Source organism: Equus caballus, chromosome 16, assembly GCF_041296265.1.
Source record: "Equus caballus isolate H_3958 breed thoroughbred chromosome 16, TB-T2T, whole genome shotgun sequence".
NCBI lineage: Eukaryota > Metazoa > Chordata > Mammalia > Perissodactyla > Equidae > Equus > Equus caballus.
The window spans coordinates 11,370,611-11,391,944 of record NC_091699.1 but is presented as its reverse complement, the minus strand read 5'-3'; the positions used below and the strand labels follow the sequence as shown (position 1 = coordinate 11,391,944).

General features: G+C 48.6%; 1 protein-coding gene across 2 annotated transcripts in view; it reads right to left on the bottom strand.

Annotated features, from left to right (window-relative positions):
* Window positions 1-83: 83 nt before the first annotated feature.
* PODXL2 (podocalyxin like 2) overlaps window positions 84-21,334 on the bottom strand; it is a 40,363-nt gene continuing 19,112 nt past the window's right edge. Inside the window, exons 3-8 of one of the 2 annotated variants that reach the window (XM_070237131.1) lie at window positions 16,705-17,489; window positions 15,788-15,874; window positions 4,826-4,982; window positions 4,149-4,210; window positions 1,342-1,521; window positions 84-581 (exon numbers count right to left, since the gene is read on the bottom strand). In XM_070237131.1, the coding sequence (XP_070093232.1) occupies window positions 369-581; window positions 1,342-1,521; window positions 4,149-4,210; window positions 4,826-4,982; window positions 15,788-15,874; window positions 16,705-17,489 (1,484 nt within the window). In that variant the 3' untranslated portion in view covers window positions 84-368. The remainder of the gene's footprint in view (window positions 582-1,341; window positions 1,522-4,148; window positions 4,211-4,825; window positions 4,983-15,787; window positions 15,875-16,704; window positions 17,490-21,334) is intronic. The other variant, XM_023619855.2, reaches the window with a different exon arrangement.

Below are 21,334 nucleotides of genomic sequence, written 5' to 3'. Positions count from 1 at the left end.
CGAGCGGCCGCGCAGCCTCCCGCCGGCCAACGCCCCACCCCCCACGCCCCGCGCCCCCGGAGCAAGAACGAGTCGGGCAGGCGGACCGGCTGGGCCCGGCGTGGCTCCGGGCGGCTTTAATGGGGATCCCGGGGCACGGGAGCACTGGCCCCTCGGGGCTTCGGGTGGGACAGGGGAGGGCTGTGCCAGACTGCTCTGTGAGTCGGTGAGAAGCGGGGTTACCCCGCACCGAGGGCTGGACTGCGGGGGAGCGGGCGGGGCCGCGCGGGAAGGAGGCGGCAGTCCGCTCCGGGCCAGCCCTGCCCCTCCCGGCGCAGCCCCGGGGGGCCAGGGCGAGGCCGCAGGGTCGCAGCGGCGGCCGGGCGCCCTCACAGGTGCGTGTCCTCCTCGAACACGTCCGAGTCCTCGGGGTCCCGCTTGCCTCCCATGAGCGCGCTCCAGCCCCCAGGGCCGTTGACGGCCCCGCCTCCGTTCAGGCTGGGCTGCTTCTCCTGCATCTCCGACTGGCTGTCGCTGGCCACGTCCAGCGTGGGGTTGTCGTGGCAGCCGTTCTCCACGAAGCGCAGCTCCTCGCCGTGCGACTGCAGCGGTGGGAGAGGGCTGCTGGGCGAGTGCCGCCGGCCCGGCCCCCGCCAGCCCCAAGAGCGGCAGGCACGCGCCCGCTTGACGGGCTTGAGACCTTTACCTTGAACGAGTCACTTCATTGTTCCTTCCCTAGTCTGTAAAACCCTACACAGGGAATCCCCAGGGGACCCTTGACAGATGGCAGTTCCCTTCTGTTCTGGTCCCACACCTCAACTCCTTTCTTAAAATATTTCTGTTGATTCTTTTGCACTAAACCACCCTGTGGCCTTGCTGACACCATCTGACCCCTCCCAACAGCCCCTTATAAAGAGACTCCAGGAGACTCCAAGGAAAAGTGGGAGTTGTGCCCTGTCCCCTCCTTCGGGAGGAGCCCCCAGGCTGCTGGAGCCTCTCCTTAACCCCTGGGGACCATGGACCCAGGGCCTGTCTGGTGAGACATCCAGATGAGTCCAGGCATAGCAGGGCCACCCTGCCCCAGGAGGAGCTAGTGTCATGGAGGGCCCCTGTGGGTGGGGCACGCATCCCACTCCCCCACCTCCAGCACCTAGCATGGGGCCAGCACCCCGCAGAGATGGGCAATCCTGTGCAAGCCCTGGACAAGTGGCTTCCTGTGCAGTACCCCATCCCAGGACAATTACTGCCACCCCACCTGCAGATGAGGACAGAGTCTCCAGATGACTAAGCTTGCTAGGCACTGCCTTTTCCATTGGCAGCACCCCAGCCCAGGACCCCTTGCCTGGCCTACCCCACACTCACCACGTGTTTGAGCTTGGGCAGCCGGCGCTGCCAGCAGTTATAGAGCAGGCCCAGCACAATGATGATGACACAGATGGCGCCGATGACCACTAGCACCACAAAGAGCGTCCCATAGTCGCTGCGCACCTGGCTTGCTCGTGCTTGGCAGCTGCTTGTTGTGGAGTAGTTCTGGATGCCGATCTAGGGGGGCGGGAGGGGCCAGGCTCCTCAGCTGAGGTCCTGGGGTGCCATGGCTCCCAACAGAGCCTATGGGGTTGGGGCTCAAGGACAAGGACAGGCTTTGAGAAGGAGCTGGCACTCTCCTGGCACCTGAAGCTCTCCCAGAGGCCTGGACCCATGCTCATCAGGGACTCTCTCTGCCCTACCATCATCCTGTTCACCTGAGGGCAGTTCCAAGCCTCTCCACGCAACGCCTCCATTCCCAGCCTCCCCTCACATCCCTCCTGTGGCTCTGCCCTGCCCCTGCCCCTACTGGGGCAGAAGTCTGGCTCTAAATATACCTGGTTGTGGCCCTAACTCCCCAGTGAGGCTGGCCCCCCTGCTGTCAGTCACAATCCAACTATATAGAGTCCTACTCGTTAAAAAAAGAAGACAAGGACAGCTGTGATACCCTCTCCACACATCTTCCCCCACACATCACACTGAATCAGGCTCTGGAAACACAGCTTCCACTTCAGGAGTGGTGCTATTGTGATATCACTTTCTTTTTTTTTCCTTTCTTTTTTTTTTTTTTTTTTTTGCTGAGGAAGATTCACCCCGAGCTAACATCTGTTGCCAGTCTTCCTCTATTTTGTATGTGGGTCACCACCACATCACAGCCAGTAGTGGTGTAGGTCCGTGCCCATGATCCAAACCCAGGCTACCAAAGTGGAGTGTGCTGAACTTAACCACTAGGCCACCGGGGCTGGCTATTATTCTGGTATCATTCTGGCCATTGTGGGCCAGAGACAGTGCAGGGGGTGCTGGGGAAAGCCCACATCATAGGCCACCCCCAGCCTCCCAGCTTCTTCCCTTTTCCCACTGGAGTGGTTACCAATGGTGTTTCGCGGCCCAGCACCCTTCCACACTGCAGGCTGTCTTGTGGGTCTGCCTTCTCTGGCCAAGAGGCTGCTGTGCCCCTAATGGGCCTGGCAGATGCTCTCCCCACAAATCAGCATCTCAGGCAGAGGGCAGTAAGTAAGGTGAGGTGCCATCCTCATCAGAGGACAGGTGCCAGAGCGAAGGTGCTGTCTCCTGGCTCCCGGAGCAGAGACCTGGCAGCCGCCTTCCTGGCTTGGGCCCCTTCCTAAGGCCAGGTATACAGCTCTTCTTGGCTTCATATTGCCTGTATGTTTCCAATACCTTTCTCTATTGACTTTTTAAGTTATCAAGGAGCAGTTTTTCTTGCTAGGTTCACCCATCAATGAACTTGCTAAATTTGCCCACTAATGTACTTCCAAAGGCCCAGCATGCCTTTTCACCAAGTCAGTCTGAATGAAGTGTCCAGTAAAATCAGAACACAGGGCCAGGAGAAGAGGCAGGAGGATGTGTTAAAAAAAAGGTCATAGCCAGCCCAAGTTTCCACTAGTCCCCCCGCGTTCATGAACCCAGAATTCCACAAGTGGAACGGCCCTCTGGCCATCTGGGCAGTGTCACGGCCACACCATGGTGAAAGGCCCAGGCCCTTGAACCCCTCAGGCCTAGTCTGAAGCCTGGCTCCCCCGCTACTAGCTGTGCAAGCTCAGGCAAGTCACCTCCCTTCTCTAGGCTTCAGCTCATCTTAAATGGGGTACCGACAGGACTCAATAGAGTGCCTTCTCTTATGCTCACAAGCCCTCGGGTGTCAGTGAGGGCCCAGGGAGAAAACCCAGCACAGTCTGGCACTCAGTAGGCCCTCAATGTGCTTATCAAAAAAAACAAAAACAAAAACCACCTCTCCGCCTTGCATGTAGTAGATAAGGAGGCAGGGCCCACAGTCATGCACAGCTCATCTCTGCTGTCAACTATCGCAGAGCCCTTGAGAGGGAAGAGGACTGATGACAGGTCACTGGGTTTCACAGTGAGTGAAAGTGGTTTTGGTGGCTGTCCTCAAGAAGGGAGGTGAGGAACTCTAGGGGCCCCTCTTCAGGAAGGTGGAATGAGGAGTGGGAGGACCAAGGGGCACAGGTACGGCAGGCTGTGCAGGAAGAGAGGCTGGCCAGCCTGTGTCCTCAGCCCAGGTCTCCAGGACCAGTGGGGCAGCCAGCTGACTGCACGGGGTCAGGGGTACCTCTCAAGATGGCAGGGCTATCTCCTGTTCCCTGAGTCCCATCTTCCACCCCGCAGCAGGCCCCCAGCTGGCTGGCCAAACACTGACCCACCCCCATCAGGAGCATCTATCTGCTGGTTCCCAAAGCATGCCCATGCATCGCGTGCTTCCTCCTCTGGCTTCTGGAACTGCATCGCGCTCTCCCATTCCACCAGGCTTCTGCACAATTCCTTGGCCAGACATGGTGTTTCTCCCATTATCTGCCCAGAAAATTCCCACCTACCCATGGAGATCCCCCTCAGAGATCCCTCCCCGAAGTCCTCCCCTGACCACCGCCCCCTGTGCGGCTTTCTGGCCCGGCCGTGGTGTGCACCGTCCAGTTGGAAGTTTGGTGCTCATACACTCGGTCTCTCCCACGGGTACTGTGTCTTAGGAGACCCGAAAGGAAGAGCTGCCCAGAGTAACAGTCTGTCTTTTGCTCCATGAGCCCAGGGTACAGGCTGCCTCCTGCCCTCAGGGAAGGCAGCCCTGCTCCCAAAGCTTGAAGGCACGGGAGGGGAGCATGTCCCGGTGCTCTTACCTCCACCAGACTCCTGCGGATGTCGCCCAGCATGGAAAGGACATCTTGAGTGGGCACCACCCCTGGGGGGAGAACCATGTCAGCAAAGCCTTGGCCACTGAAGCACTCCCTCTGCAGGCCCCAGCCCCTCAGACAGCTTCCGCCTGAGCTTCCAGAGCCTTGTACCCCATCTCCTGACCACACACGGACCTCGTGCTACAAAAACTCCCACTCCCTCCTAGACCTGCTTCCCACTGACTATTTAAAAAGGATTTAGTGAATGCCCACTATGTGACAGGTGTGACACCCGTGGTCACTCCCTCAGCCCCACACCACTGCATTCTGAATGCCCCCACATCATCCCACCACACAGTGTGCAGGTTCTCTAGAACCTGCGCTGAAACCACACCTCTTCCCCCTCCTGTTCCCGCTGTTCATACCCTCCTCCCCTTCTCCAAAACCCAAGCTTGCCTGTAACCCCTGACCCTAGACGAGGGCCTCCGACCAATACCTCACCCTGCCATCCTAGAGCCCCACGTTCCGAAGCCCTGTCTGTGCCCTTGCCCATGGCTCCGAGGGAGCCTCCCCATGGCCTTCAGGAAAGCTGCTGGTTCAGCACTGCCTCCCACTTGCTGCCCTCCTGGGCCCTCTCTCCAGACACGCCAACACTGTCCCTCCGGTGCGTGGTCCTTGCTCACCCTGCTCGCCCACTAAGGTCATGAGAAGGTGCTGCTCCTTCTCGCTGGGCTTGCTCAGGGAGATGTGCCAGTCCCCGTGGCGGCCACTGCCATGGCGGGGCAGCACCTCCTCCACCAGGGCTAGCAGCTGCAGCCCCCGGTGCTGCCGGAACACCTCCTGCAAGGCAGAAAGAGAGCCTCATGCTCAGCGAAGGAGAGAGGTCTGCTGACCCCCGCCTCTAGACCTAGCCCCCATTTCAACCTCCGCCCAGCGGCCAAACGCTGGGCGAGGCCATCTGGTTAGTCCAGGGGGGCTGCTCTGATAGCTCTGAGGACCGCTCAAGAGGCTGTCAGCGTGGCCTTGGGCAGCTGTGGGAATGCCAAGATACACGCGCACTTGTTCCCTGCGAGCATCCAGGCACTCCTCCCCGCTTGGCCTCTCACCATGAGGAGGGCATGGGGCCTGCCCAGGGGTCCTCACAGTTGAGCCGGGGGACGGATCTCCCCATACACAATGGCAAGTCCAAGAAGTGAGTATGTAGAGTGTGGAGGACTACTGAAGACTGGTCTTCACGCCTGAGTGTTCAAGTGTATAGTGCACGGGAGGAATGCGTGTGTGTGTGGGGGTAACGGACCAAAAGAAGTACACAGCCATATAGCCAGCGAAACCAGGAGGAGGGGTGGGAAGCAGTCTAACCGTGCTCCTCTCTTGCCTGTCATTGCAGAGACACGGCACAAAGCTGGGGAGGCAAGAAAGACATCCTATACTCCAATGGTGGTAGTGGTGACCAGAAAGATTAAAACACAGAAGGTTAAAATGGTGACCCCGGAAGCAGGGCTGGGAGCAGGAGAAGGGGTGGAAGGGGGCGTCTTTCTCATCTGACACTCTCTTGTACTGGTTAGATTTTCGTGACCTTGTGTATGTGTAATTATATAAAAACAAAAACAAGAAGCTAGCACTGGACAGGAGCTCAGTGAGTGGCAGGAGCCTAGGTGGGGGCCAGGACCCTGCCTCTGGCTCACAGCCTACCATTGTCCCTAGCTAGCCCCTTCTGGGAAGAGATGCTCCCCTGGCCCTGTCGCTGATCCCCATCCCATCCACCTCTGATCCCCTGCTCCTCTGCAGCAGCCCTCTCCCTCCTGTACCGGGGAAATCACCAAAGCCCTGCTCCCAGCCTCCACAGCTCCCAGCTGGACACTGCCCTCCCAGCTGCTCAGCTCTCTCTGTGGAGTTGCAAGCCAGGGCTGCTGGCGAGGCAGAGGATCACCAGGCTGCCCCAGGGGGATCCCTGACACTCCTAGTCTCTTTTCTGCTAGAGCCCAAGCTAATGAGCTTTCCCTGGTTGTCATGCCAAGCTAAAGGCCACCAGGGTGACTGAAGTGCTGAGTCTCTGTTCCTGGTTACCATGGCAAGTGCCAGGCACAGGCTCAAGCCTTGGCACTCACTGGCCTAACAGAAAGCCAACTCAGTTCTAAATCTGGAAGACTGGGACCGGGAGATAGCTACATGCAGCTAGGAAAGCCCTGCTTCCTGAAATGGTTCTTACCGTCTTCACATGCATGCGTGCATACACACGTGCGTATGTGTGTGCATGTGTGTAGGGAAGGGTTGCACACCTGCACCTGCCTAAGCATGGTGCATATACTGTGACCCAGCAGCCCTACTTCTTGCAAAAGAAACCCCTCCTGCCTCAGGCAGTACCTCTCTGCAAGCCACAGCCCTGTGCTCCACCACGTGTGCGTGCCACGTTTTCCTGGGTCCAGATGTCTGCCTGGCTTAAGCCCACAGACCTACAATGTCAGTTCTGGGAGAGTCTGATGACCATATGTTTTATACTAGTTATTTTATAGGTGGGAACTGAGTGTCAGTGGCATGGGAGAAAAGCCCTGGCTTTGAAATCAAATAAATCTGGGTTCAATCCAGGTTCTGACATTTATCAGCTCTGTGATCTTTAGCAAAATACTGCACCCCTCTGAGCCTTAGTTTCCCCATCTAAAAATGTGGGCATTGGTCCTAACACCCTGGGCTAACTGTGAGGATTAAAAGAAAAGGACTTATTCAATCACAGGTGCTGGACAATTGGATACCCCAATGGAAAAGAAAAAACATACCTTGACTCATACTTCACACCACACACCAAAATCAATTCCAGATGCATTTCAGATCTAAAGCTTTTAGAAGCAAGCACAGAAGGCTCTCTTCATGACCTTGGAGTAGGCAAACGTTTCTAAGTAGGACCCGTAAACACTAACCATGAAGGAAAAAACGGGTAAGTGGGACCATTTTATGATCAAGTTAAAAAAAATCAAGAAGTTCCATAGAAGATATTTACAATGTATATACTTGACAGAGATCTCATATCCAGGATATATAAATAATTGATAGAAATCAATTTAAAAAGGCAGATAACCCAATAGTTAAATGGGCCCTCACAAAAAAAGAGGCTATCCAATTGGCCAAAACACATCTGAGAAGTTGCTCAGCTTCATTAATCACCAGAGAAATGCACATTAAAACCACAAGGTAATACTACTATACTATACATCTGGCAAAATGGCTAAAATGAAAAAGACAATACCAAGAGTTGGGAAAGACAAGAAGAATCAGAACTCTCAGGCACTGCTGATGGACGTATAACCTGCTATACAACCACTTCGGACAGTATTTATTAAGGTTGGACATTTGCATATACTGTGACCCCGCAAGGCCACTCTAAGGCATGTGCCCATTAGAAACGCATCCATATGCTCACCAAAATATATGTCCAAGAATCTCCAGAGCAGCATCTTCACAACAGCCTGAAACTGGACACTACTCAAGTGCCCCCAACAGTAGAATGGAGAAATAAATGAAATGCTATACAGAATGAGAATGAACGAACTTCGACTGCACCTAACAATATAGATGAAATCTCAAAACAGAATGTTGAGTGCAAAGCCAGACACAAAATATCACATACTGAATGATTCTACTTATATAATGTTCAAAAGCATGCAACATTAATTTATGGTGTTAAAAGTCAACAAAATGGTTCCCCTTGTGGGAGCAGTGTCCGGCAGGGAGAATGAGAAGGGCTCAACGAGTGTGACCATGTTCTGTATCTTGATGTGGGTGCTGATTACGTGGGTGTGGTCCCTGGTGACAATCCATCAAGCTGTACACTTATGATCTGTGTGCCTTTCTGGACGTATGTTGTAAGTCAGTAGGACTTTCCTCAAGTGCAGTACACTCGTGGGTGTAAACTGTCTCCCCTCTGAGGCCGGGGCAGGTGGTCCTCCTCGCACATCCCTGGTTCTCCCACTGCAAGGGCTCCAGCTCTACGGGTGTGGTCCTTATGGTGAACAGGGAGGGACACATGTCATTACCCAGCAGATCCTTCTGACTTTTGGCAACACAGCAGATGGAGTTGATGAAAGTCCCATGTTCCCAGCTTGCTACAAACACATAGAAATACTGGATAAAATACAGCAAAACAATAAACATGTTCTAAAAGCATGTCTAAGCTCAAGCTCAAAGGAGACAGAAACAGAGGAAACCTAAAGCCAGAAGAGAAAGCACAAGCCGTAGCAATTCCTGGGGGTCAAGACCCAGATACAGGATCCAGGAGCTGCAGACGTGGCTTTCAATGCTCACATGGAGATAGTAAACGTGCTCTTAGCCCACACAAGGTGGAGCACTGAAGTACAGCATCCAAGATAGTGCCTGAAACCTCGAAGAGCAGCCTTTTAAGTGAAATGAGGACTCAGGAAACTTCCCCCTCCCCTGGAGGAGCTGTCAGGGTACAGTACACCATCTGCCCATGTCCACGGACAGGAGAAAACAAAAGTTACCTAAGATCACCTAAACACCCAGGCTTGCACTTCACCTGGGTGTGGAGTCCAAATGGGCAATCCTTTGTGGTACAGAAATCTAAGCCAGGAAATTAAGACTCAAGCTGATCTAGCTCACTCGGAACTCCTGAAGGCTCCCTGAAACCACTCTGGTGGAATTCTCTCACAACCTGGAGTTATGATGAGATCACAATAATAAATTATAAGCCATACGAGGAACTAAGGTACAAAAGCAACAAATCGAAGAACTGACATCCCAAGATGTGGTGTTACCAAAACAATATGAAAGAGATCATAAAATAAGTATGTTTAAAATAACTGAAAAGATAAAGAAATAGAAATAATGAAAGAAGAGAACAAAATGAAAAAATAAGGGAGAGATTTGTAACCAAGTAGAAATTCTAAAAATATAAAACAGTTATTCTCTATATTAAAGACTCAAGAGGGTCAAACAGGAGATTAGACACAGCTAAAGAGAGTTATTAATTTGGAAGACAGGGCTAGGAAATCACTCAGAATGTGTCAGAGAGATCTTAAAGAGAGAGAAAACATAAAAGCATTGTTAAGAGACACTGTAGACAGAAAAATAAGGCCCAAAAAACCTCTGATAAGAATGAGACAGAAATGGGAATTTGGCAATATCTAACAAACTGTATATGCAATCCCACTTGTAGCAACTTACTCTGAAGATACATCCCAACAACACAAAAATACGCATGCACAACATTCTTCACTGGAGCACTGTAAGTAACCGCAGAACATGAGAAACCACCCAAATGCCCATACAAAGGAAATCTGATGAATAACGATGGTACACACACATAAGGGAGTATTATTCAGTTGTAAAAATAAAATGATTGAGAATGATGTCCACAAACTGATATAAAGTGATTTCCAGAATATACTGTTAAGGTAAAAAAGCAAAATGCAAAAAAGTATTGTTCTGGACTGAGTCATGTCCCTCCAAAATTCCTATGTTGAAGTGCTAACACCCAGGACCTCAGAATGTGACTGTACTTGGAGACAGAACTTTTAAAGAGGTAATTAAGTCAAAATGAGGTCCTTAGGGTGGGCCCTATTCCAATATGACTGGTGTTCTTACAAGAGGAGGCGATCAGGACACAGACACACACACAGAGCAGATCACGTGAAGACTCAGGGAGAAAATGGCTGTCTACACAGCCAACGAGAGGCCTCAGAAAAACCAAACCTTCTCACACCCTTATTGTGGACTTCCAGCCTCCAGAACTGTGAGAAGGTAAATGTCCGTCTAACTGCCCGGCCTGTGGTACTCTGTTACGACAGCCCTAGGAAACTACACAAATACAAATAGCACACTACTTGTGAAGAAGAAATTATACATCTATCTGCTTATTTCTATAAAAGGAAACCCAGGAAGGATACCCAGAAATTAATGAGATTGGCTACCGAGACGAAGTAGGGTGGGAATGGAGTGAGAGAGATGGTGGAGAGAGTGGTGTTTCTCTAAGTATACATTTTTGCATCATTTATATATTTAGAACCACATTAATGTCTTACACATTCAGAAAATATAATTAAATCAACACAGATGAGAAAAAGACCCTAAAATTGAACACAGACAGAAACAAATAAACTATATTCAAATGTACAACTACACTAAAAGGGAAAAAGAGAACTAACTCAAGTAACTGCAGAGTCATTTAAAGATAAGAAGATAAAAGAAACTGCAAATAAATACTGAAGTTTATTTAACAGGTTTGTTTCTGCAATGTTATGGGTTAAAAATTCTGCAACTACTTGTATATTCTAGAACTGAAGAAATGAGTAAATATATTGAGGATGTTGAGAGTCAGGTCTCTGTCAGTGAAGGAAGACACAAATATGGTACAGAAGGAGGCTAGGAAGAGTCCAACAGTGATGGGCTGGAATTGGCAGTACTGAACTCCCCATTTTACACATGTGTGTACATACATAAACATATGTGTATAAATGCATATGTATTATACGCGTATGTACATATATGTATAGTGCACGTGTATAGTGTGTGCATATATAAACATATGTACAGGTACACATGTATTATACACGTATATCTGTGTCTATAGATGAAAGAAATACACATGCCTATCTCTCAGCTCTTCCTCTAAAAGAGTCTGGAAGCAATGACACCCCAGCAGCCACAAGCACACCCAGAGCCAAGATCTTGGTTTCTAAACACCTTTCCACATGGAAAAGAACCAGGGCTCCTTGGAGAAAGGGCTAATTCCAGGATAGGGCTGGGAGAGCACAAGATGTCCTGGAACATCTTCTTGTAAGTATGTGTGTAACGTGCGCTGGACAACTCAGCAGGCTCAGACGAAGGACTGACTGCTTGTTCAGCTCTGTCTCTGTTTCTAGATCTTGGTGATCCAGTCCTCCGTGCTGGAACACTCTTCTAGGATCCTCACTACAGGAGGTCAACCTGTTCCTCCTGCTCGTCCTTGTGCAGTGGTGCTTCTCCCTGTTGTGCCAAGCAGAGATCAGATCCTTGCATCTCTATTACAAGGACTTTCTTTTGCCTTCTGGAACTCAAAGACAACACCTTTGATCCACTGATTTATCTTTCTGCTTCTTCTCCTGGATCTTCTTTGGCTTATTTCCCATTTCCTCTGCTTGTATTACCCATGACATCTTGGGCAAAACAGGAGAAGCAATGAGTCTGCAATGCTTTTTCTAGGTCTTGAGGACTGAATTCCTGGATCTACTTTGCAAGACTTTCCCTGCGAGGCTGTCAGCACTTTCTCCTTTTTCTGAAGGTGCATTCTCTGTATAGCCCATCATTTTTTACAGACATTACTCCTATTATTCTTCAACAATATCAAGGTCATTAAAGACGAAGAAAGACTGAGGAACTGTTCCAGATTTAGAGACTAAAGAGACATGACAACTAAATGTAATGCATGATCCTGGATTAGATACTGAACCAGGAGGAAAAAAGCTCTAAAGGACATGATTGGACCACTGGTGAAATCTAAATAAGGTCCATAGATTACAGTTTTGCATCAGCGTTAATGTCCTGATTTCGATCATCGTACTCTGGTTATCCAAAAGAATGTCCTTGTTCTGAGGAGATACACACTAATGTATTCACGGGTAGGAGCCTACAACTTACGCTCAAATGGTGTGAAAAGATGCTAACAAGTCGTGAATCTAGATCAAGGATACATGGGATTTCTTTGACTATTCTTTCTGTAAGTTTGAAATTATATCAAAACAAAAAGTTACCAAGAAAGAACATGAGAAAATTGAAGACATTTTTACATATATAAAGACTGAGATATCCTTGCAGAAAAAGCTACTGAAGGATCTATTTCAGGAAGAGGAAGTTAAACGCAGAAAAAGGAGTGGGGATGTGAGCAAAGTAACTAATAAAAATATTGATAAAACAACATAAGCACTGACTGTGAATAATAATGACTAGTGCTCACCATCACTAATCATTAGAGAAATGCAAATCAAATCGATAATGAGATTCCACCTCACACACATCGGGATGGCCACTGTCGAAAAACCAGAAAACAACAAACATTGGTGAGGATATGCAGAAACTGGAACCCTTGTCCACTGTTGGTGGGAGTGTAAAATGGGGCAGCCACTGTGGAAAGCAGTATGGCAGTTCCTCAAAAAATTAAAAATAGAACTAACATATGATCCAACAATTCCACTTCTGGATACAGAGCCAAAAGAACTGAAAGCAGAGTTTCAAAGAGATATTTATACACCCACATTAATAGCTGCATTATTCACAATAGCCAAAAGGTGGAAGCAACTCAAGTGTCCACTGACGGATGAATGGATAAACAAAATGTGGTCTATACATATAATGGAATATTATTCAGCCTTAAAAGGAAATTATTCAGCCATATGCTACAACATGGATGAACTTTGAGAACATTATGCTAAATGAAAAAAGCCAGGCATAAAAGGACAAATACTGTATGATTCCACTTCTATGAGGTCCCTAGAGAAGTCAAATTCACAGAGACACAAAGCAGAATGGGGGCTGCCAGGGGCTGGAGGATAGGGGAATGGAGAGTTAGTGTCTAATGGGGACAGGGCTTCAGTTTTACAAGTTGAAAAGTTCTAAAGTGGTATTTCACAACAATGTAAATGTACTTAACATAACCATACACTTAAAGATGGTTAAGGGGGCCAGCCCAGTGGCATAGTGGTTAAGTTCCCGTGCTCCACTTCTGCGGCCTGGGATTTGTGGGTTCGGATCCTGAGCACAGACCTATATTACTCATCAAGCCAAGCTGTGGCAGCATCCCACATACAAAATAGAGGAGGACTGGCAATAGGTGTTAGCTCAGGGCCAATCTTCCTCACCAAAAAAAAAAGGTTAAGATCGTAAATTTTATGTCAAATGTTTTTTTCCACACTAAGAAAATCTACCATAAAAAATAATAATGATTAATTAGGTGGCTATCAAATATTAAATGAGAATAACATACAAGACAAAACAGGGAGAGAAGAATAACAGCATTTTAAGGTCTATGTGTTGTTTGGAAAGAGAAGAGAGACATTACTTTAGATTTATGGTTCAAGTGTGCACGCCAAACATGGAGGGGTCCCTGGTACCCTTTTATTTGAGAAATGTTGATTCCGTTTCTGGAGGAGGGAACATACAAGATGAGCCTGGAACATCTCACTGCACCAGAAAGCGAGGAAACCATCAAACACTAATAGGTCGGCCAAAAGGACTCAGAAGCCAACTCCAAGAGGCTTTCACCAGCCAAAGATGGGTATATGAGCATCAATTAAAAAAAGGAAAACACATCAATCATGTTAAAATCTACCTGTGTATAATGATGCTGGGAAACATAAAATCTCCTTGGTCACTTTTGGATTAAATACATGCACGTACTTTCACTTTCCCTCAAACACACGAAACAAGAGCAAAGAATTTTTTAAGATCTAAAACCACAAAGACAAAAACAAAACAAAACAGAAGAGGAGACAAAAGCAAGAAAATCTGGACCCTGGAAGCAGATGGATGAGTTAGAACTTCCTGATTTAGCAAGCCCCAAAGAGCCAGATCCTACGCCAAAATGGGGAGAGTTGAGAAGAAGCAGACTCAAGCTGTCAACCTCCCAAGATGCTCCGGAATAAACAGCACTGGCTACCTTTGGAAGCGGGGATGGAAATGATGCTAAAAATAGGAAAACTGTTTGAAAGTCTGTTTAAGAAGCAGCTGGATCCCTCATTCCTCTCCCCAACACTGCACAGCTGACAAATGTGCCTTGTCCCTGGCTGAAGACTGAAAGGTTATTCTTTAACAAGGGTAAAATAGAGGGTCTCTGACCTACTGGACACCGGACACAGCTGGGGAAGGGTGAAAATGAATGGATCTATGCACACATATTTCTGACACTGACACGCCCAGCCCTCTCCACACCTTGGCCCCAAGAACAGGGGCAACCAGCCATTTATGCTCCCAGCAGGACAGAAGTTCCTTTTTCAAAGAATCTGATCACCCAGGAGGAAGGACCTAAAGATGCTGACATTAAAAATTTTCAAATGATGTTTTCTTCCAGAAGTCTCTTCTAGAAAACACAGGCAGTACGCTCTATGACATTGGTCTGAGCAGCATATTTTCGAGTCCCATGTCTGACCGGGCAAGGGAAACAAAAGAAAAAATGAACAAATGGGACTACATCAAACTAAAAAGTTTCTGCACAGCAAAGAAAGCCATCAACAAAACGAAAAGACAACCTAACAATTGGGAGAAGATATTTGCAAACCACATGTCAGATAAGGGTTAATATCCAAAATATACAGAGAACTCATACAGCTCAACAACAAAAAAACCAACAATCCAATTAGAAAATGGGCAGAAGATCTGAACAGAGATTTCTCCAAAGAAGAAATACAGATGGCCAAACAGGTATATGAAAAGATGCTCAACATCATTAGCTATCAGGGAAATGCAAATCAAAACTACAATGAGGTATCACCTCACTCCAGTCAGAATGGCTATAATTAACAAGACAGGAAACAACAAATGTTGGAGAGGGTGTGGAGAGAAGGGAACCCTTGTTCACTGCTGGTGGCAGTGCAAACTGGTGCAGCCACTATGGAAAGCAGTTTGGAGTATCCTCAGAAAATTAAGGATAGGTCTACCATATGATCCAGCTATCCCACTGGGTATTTATCCAAAGAACTTGAAAACACAAAGGCATAAAGATACTTGCACCCCTATGTTCATTGCAGCATTATACACAATAGCCAAGACATGGAAGCAACCTAGGTGCCCATCAAGGGACGAATGGATAAAGAAGATGTAGTATTTATACACGATGGACTACTACTCAGCCATAAGAAATGACAAAATCCGGCCATTTGTGACAACATGGTTGGACCTTGAGGGTATTATGCTGAGTGAAATAAGTCAGAGGGAGAAAGTCAAATACCGTATGATCTCACTCATAAGTAGAAGACAAAAACGACAAAAAAAGAAAAAAAACACATAGCATTGGAGATTGGACTGGTGGTTACCACTGGGGAAGGGGGGACAGGCGAGGGCAAAAGGGGTGATTAGGGTCACGACATGTGAGGGGATGCACTATAATTAGTGTTCGGGGGGTGAACATGATGTAATGTATCCAGAATTTGAAATATGATGTACATCCGAAACAAATAAAAATTAAAAAAAAAAAAATTTTCAAATGAAATGGCCCAGCCTGACCACCTTCCCAAGAAGCTACCGTTAACAAAGCTCAAAGCTTCCAACCAGCTTCTTGATGGTTCTCCTTAAATAGCTCTGAACAAATGCCACCAGACATGTGAGGCAAGTACACATGTGAGAAAACTGAGACAGAAACTAACGAATGGGGCAAGCAACCTATCCAGGGAGAAAACAACTATAAAAACTATTTCAAAGCCCAGAGAGAGAAGACATTGCACACACGAACAAAACCATTCCTTTAAATTAAAAACAGAGGGGCCAAGAATGAAAGAGCCTTTAGAAATTTAAAAATACGAAAGCACTCTTTTCTTGGACATTGGTGGTGCTGGTTCATGCCCTGGGTTAGGCTGGCCCCTCTGACTCAACGTCTAAGCTTTCCAGCCCACCCACTCCCTCGGCGCCCACGCTGCCCCCACCTCATGCTCCCCCGCGGCCCAGCCTACCGCGGCACTCACACAGTCTACGTTCTCCGTCATGTTCAGAACGATGTAGTTCTTCCCGGCCAGGTTGCTCCAGTCTTTGCAGATCACCTGGAGGATGAAACAAAAAGAAGGGCAGCCGTTACACAGGCATTGGGAAAGGCACTGGGAGAGACGGTGGGTGGAAACCCTCTGAGCAGCTGGAGGTGAGGGCCAGGGGTAGGTTGTGAGAGCTAGGTGGGAGCTGACAGCCTCGGCAAGACGACAGCCCATGATCCAGCCCAAGGTTCACAAACCCAGATGTCTTCAGGGGCCAAGCAGAAGACGTCTTCAGGGAGAGGAGGAAGCCAGGCGTGACACACGACTAGTGGGGGCTTGTATCAAAGGGGTGGGACTGCACAGGGCTTGCCCCAGCCGGAGGCTTTCAATGGCAAACTTGTCTGTGATGTTCTGTAGGCTAAACAGAAACGTGCCTGTGGGCCAGACGCACAGGCTGATAACCTGGTGCCCCTTTCCTTTCCTCCTGCTGTCGGGGGTGTGGCACTGACTTGGACGTGTGTGTGTGTATGTGTCTGTGCTGAGCAGGGGCTTATGAGGGGAGCAGAGGGCGACTGTACACATGGTGGGGGGCGTGGAGATGGCGCAGGGAGAGCACAGGTCAGGTCCCCACTCTGGGCCAGTGTCATAAGCCGTGGGGAGGCCCAGGGCAGCAGCTGTAGCACCTGGACTAGTGGAAACCAGGCCAGGGCACCAAGCTTTTCCGAGGCTTTCGTTTTGCATGTCAGTGTGGTGAGGACCCCATTACTGGGCCACAAGGTCTGCATCCCCAAAAGTGCTGCTGGGGTTCTACTGCTACAGAGGGGCCTCCATCTTCAGCCTGGTGGACCCCTGCACCGTGCCGCGCAGCCCGGGGACGGCTGGATGGAGCACCTTCACTTTACCTGAGTCGAATCCCAGGGCATCCTGGACTGAGCTTCGAGGGCCTGCCCTTCCTGGGGCTGCTGGCTGAGGTCTTCCTGCCCCAAGGTCGCAGAGGAAGGTGTCAGTTCCACATCTTGGGGGGCCAGTGGGAAAGAGGCTGAGGCTCCAGGGTAAAGGGGGTCTTCATCTGCAGTCTCAGCCCCGCTGGGAGCTTCTGTTTGAGGGAATGAAGCCAAGGACGGCACCTCTCCTTGCCTGCCAGCCAACCCAGCTGCTCCCACAGTGGCCTCCTCACTTGCCTCCTGCGGGGCCTCAAACTCTACCCCACGCCCTGCGGCTGGCAGTACTGTGCTCCCTGCCTCCTGGCTGGTGAAGTCCTGACCCCCCAGGGTCACTGTACTTGGGGTGACCGAGGGTGGTGGCAGGCTGGGCTCCATGCTGTTCCCCACCTCCACATCCGAGGAGGCCTGGTCCCCAGAATCTTCATGCCTGTGTTTGGCAGACCCTGGGGTCTGGCTCCTGCTGGTGGGAGAAAAGTCATGGACCTGGGTTCGGGCTTCTTCTTGGGATCCATTCACAGGCAGCAGCTCCTCCTCTTCCTCCTCCTCCTCCTCCTCCTTCTCTACCTCCTCCTTCTCCCTCTCCTCCTCCTCCTCCTCTTCCTCCTCCTCTCCAGGAGCCATGTGCCAGGGTGGCTCCACCAGGTTCATCTTGGGCAAGGGAGAGGCGAGGCGAGGCACCTCTTGACCCTGGCTGGAGTCTTCGACGGGACCTGCCTTCTCAGTCAAGTCTGGAAACACATAATCTAAGGACAGAGACAGAAGGCTCGTTCACTAGTCCGCTCATTCGTTACTAGCTCAGGATTCACTGGGAAGATGATATAACAGAAGCAGGAGACCCTCGGGACAGTGAGGCGGTCGTGCTGGAAAGGAGTGGGAAGCAGGCTGGAGAAGGGAGAGCAGACTGGGGGGAAACATGGGTCAGGCTGGTCCTCGTTTCCTTCATGATAATAAAAATGACACAAGTCTGCCACTAAAATTCCATGAATACAGGAATGCACCCAGTAGAAAGTAAAAGTCTGTATGACTGCCCCGCTCAAAGGCAGCCATGGTTAGTTTGATGTCTATCTTCCCTATTGTGTTTCCTCATCTGGAGATTTGACCAAGAAGACCCTTTAGTCCCTTTTCTAATGGGTTGTTACGGGGTCAGAAATCCCAGATGAGGTCTGCAAACCCTCTTACAACAGGAACAGAGGAGACCCACAGATTATGACCATTGTTCCTAAACTGTGCTCTTTTGCTATAATTTAGACCCTGTCTGGGAAATGAAAAAGATGCAAGGAGAGCTAGAGAGAGGCCAGGGGCTGGGGCCAGAGGTTTCCAGAGCCTTCCAGAATTTCCAAGGTCCCTGCTGGCAGTGGGAGAGGGTATTTTTATTCTCCCTGCTATTCTGAGGAATTACATTTGAAAGGAGAGAACCTAGAGAACTCCTGGAGACCAGGATGTTTTCTGGCTTTTCAGTGAACCCTAGGCCTCTTCAGGATAATGACATACGAAAATCATAGACCTGTTTTGTTAGAAACTCATTCAAAGGACAGATTTCTTTTTAACCGCCAAATGAAAGTTTAAAAGTTTACATAAAATTTCTGGGAATATGGAAAGCAGACGAGAACACAGGAGCAGATAACCCCTCAGCCAATATAAGCATAGGAAAAGACAGCAGTGGAGGAGGGACGCCCTCTTACCGAGAGAGGAGGAGAGAGAGCGACTATGGGGTTCAAAGACATAGAACAGAAAATTCAGGGAAAACAAGATAATTGTTTTTTTAGAAGACTGGCCCTGAGCTAACACCCATTGCCAATTTTCCTCATTTTTTTTCTCCCCAAAGTCCCAGTACATAGTTGTATATCCTAGTTGTAAGTCATTCTAGTTAGAAGATGATTTTTGAAATTGCACTTAGTGTCCTCAGAAAGACTCAAAGTTATTGCATCTCTAAATAAGAACAGGTTATAAGAAAATCAAGTAATCTTTAAAAAAGAAAAAGTTCTTGGAATTGAAATTCAGTTGTCGAAATGTAAAAATTCAGTAGAACGGCGGGAAGAAAAAGTCAAGGAAAAGTCTCCAGAGCAAAAGCAAAAAGACAAGAGAGAAAAGTTAAAAGATACAGATGACCAAAGCAGGAGGAGGCCTCATATCTAGCTAATATGATTTCCAGAAAGACAGAACCAACAAAATGGAGAGAGGAAACCGCTGCACAAAGAAGAAAACCCCCAAGGCCTGGCAACACGAGGCTTCATATCGGAAGGGTACACAATCGAGGCGGATGATAGAAAACTCACACCCAGCCTCATTGCCGTGACATTTCAGCATGCTATGGAGCAAGAGAAGATCCTAAAAGCTCTCAGAGAAAGAGCAGGTTACCCGCAAAGTATATCAAATTATCACCAAGCTTCTAATCAATAACAGTACACTGCAGGGAGGAAACTGAAAATGTATTCAAAATTCTGAGGGAAGATTATTTTGAACCTGGAATTTTACATCCAACTAAACTATCATTCAAGTATGATTACAAGATAAAGACATTTTCATATATGCAAGGACTTAAAGGTTTTACTATCTGCAGATTCTGAGAGAATTACTCAAAGAAGTTCTCCAAGAAATCCAAAAAAAGAAGACATGGGAAATCAAGAAACATGAGAGCAACATCATGAAAATACATCTCGGTGGAAGCTGTGCAGCAGCCTCGAGAGCAATCAGTTCAAATCAGAACAAGGATGCAGAGGGCTCTGAGAAGAGTTATTACAAAGAGAAAAACTGATTCCCTAGGAGAAAAAGTATGATTTTTAGAAGCTGAATAATCTTAGTGATAATTGAAAGTCCACTCTAATATCTGAATGAACCATCAGAATATTCTAGCCGCCCCCCTGTTGTTAACTAGACTCCTGCTGAGGGGCAGAGACTTAGTAACGGATGCTCCTGCCTGCCCGCCCCTGCACACGCCTGCCCGCGGGAAGCTCACCGTTCCCCACGCTGGCCAGCCCTGTGAGCTCTGGCGACGCCTGCTGGCAGGACAGCGACCGCAGAACAGGTGAGGAACCCGCACCGGCCTCTCACCCTGAGCAATCCAGCACCACCTTCACAAACGTGAAATAACGAGCAAGACTCACAGGACATCTGAGGAGAGCCAGCCTCAGGAGGAAGCACGAGGGGGAGGCGGGAGGGCCACCTCAGAAAAGAGTTCCTCTAGCAAACAAAAGAGAACTCAGAAAAAGTCCTATTAACACCTTCAGAGAGAGTCAAGAAGAAATTATACCCATGAAACAAGTACAGAAGAATAGAATATATAGAAGAATAAAAATACTTTACTTCAACAGAACTTTACAACAGATAGATCTGTTTAAAATTAATATGCAATGTATTCAAACATAATTGAAATGGACTAAATGACCACTTGACAGGAATACTACATAACAGAATGTCAGATGGGTGCTTGGGAATTACAACATATAAAATCTCTTACAATCATAAGATTTCAGGACGAGAAGATTAACCTGACAGCAATGTGCAAGAATGGGATGAAGGAGACGATGAACCAAAGCAGAGAAAACAGTGAGGGGCCTGCTGAAGGGGAAGAGAGAGAAACGAAGGCGAAGACATTAGGGACAATAAGAGAAGAGCAGACTCAAGAGACGGCCTGAGGGGGAGCTGACAGAATGCATCAGTTAGCTGGCTGACAGGAAGACGTTAGCACTCTGGCCGACTGTGAGAAAAGCCATGCCAGTAACAGAAATGGTGAAGTCTAGAGGAAACGTGCACGGAAACCCACAACAAGCACTTGAAATAGCCAACAGACCTGAATGTGGCAGCAATATGGTGGATGGTGATGCACTCACGGGCAGAACCCCGCTGGGGTCGGGGAGTTCCCAAGAGGGCAAGCTGACCAAGACAATTCCTCCACTCAGTTCGATGCTGTTTTCTCACAAGTCTGAGTCTCTATACCTCCAGAGAGAGCCTGGCTCCCAACAGAATTCCCTAAAATGTGTATGTCCTCCTCTAAGATGGCCAATAACAGCAGCCATGCTCTTGGTGACATGATCTGGGAGCCAGAAGACTTAGTCACCCTCTGACTCGTCTAAGCAACGGTCAGTCCCTGGGCTTCCCTGGGCTTCAGTTTTTCATATGACAAAAAGGATGCTGGTACATATGATTTCTAAGGTCCTTTCTAGCACTGATATTCTAAGGCTTTATATATCTTATACACTAATGGCATTAAAAATGGCAATTCCTCTACTGTCCTAAATAGGAATTAAATGTAATTCACTAGATTACAAGCTCCTTTTGACAGTAAGGTGATTTTCTTCATGTCTATATTCCCAGCACCTGACACAGTGCCTGGTCCAGAGCAGAAAGGAGAGCAATGCGTGGTGTTGAGCTCCTGCCTCCCATCTTCTGCCTCCTTCTGTCCTAGGGAAAGAAAAGCTCCCAATCACAGTGCAGACTCCTGCATCATCTCCATCAGCGCCTCTCCCGCCCCCCTGTGTATGATCACTGCCAGAGTAGGCCCTTGACGCAGCCTTTCGACACTTCTTTCTTCACGAGCTCACCGATTCCAAAGACCATCTACTATCTCCGTGCTAAAAGCTCCCGAACG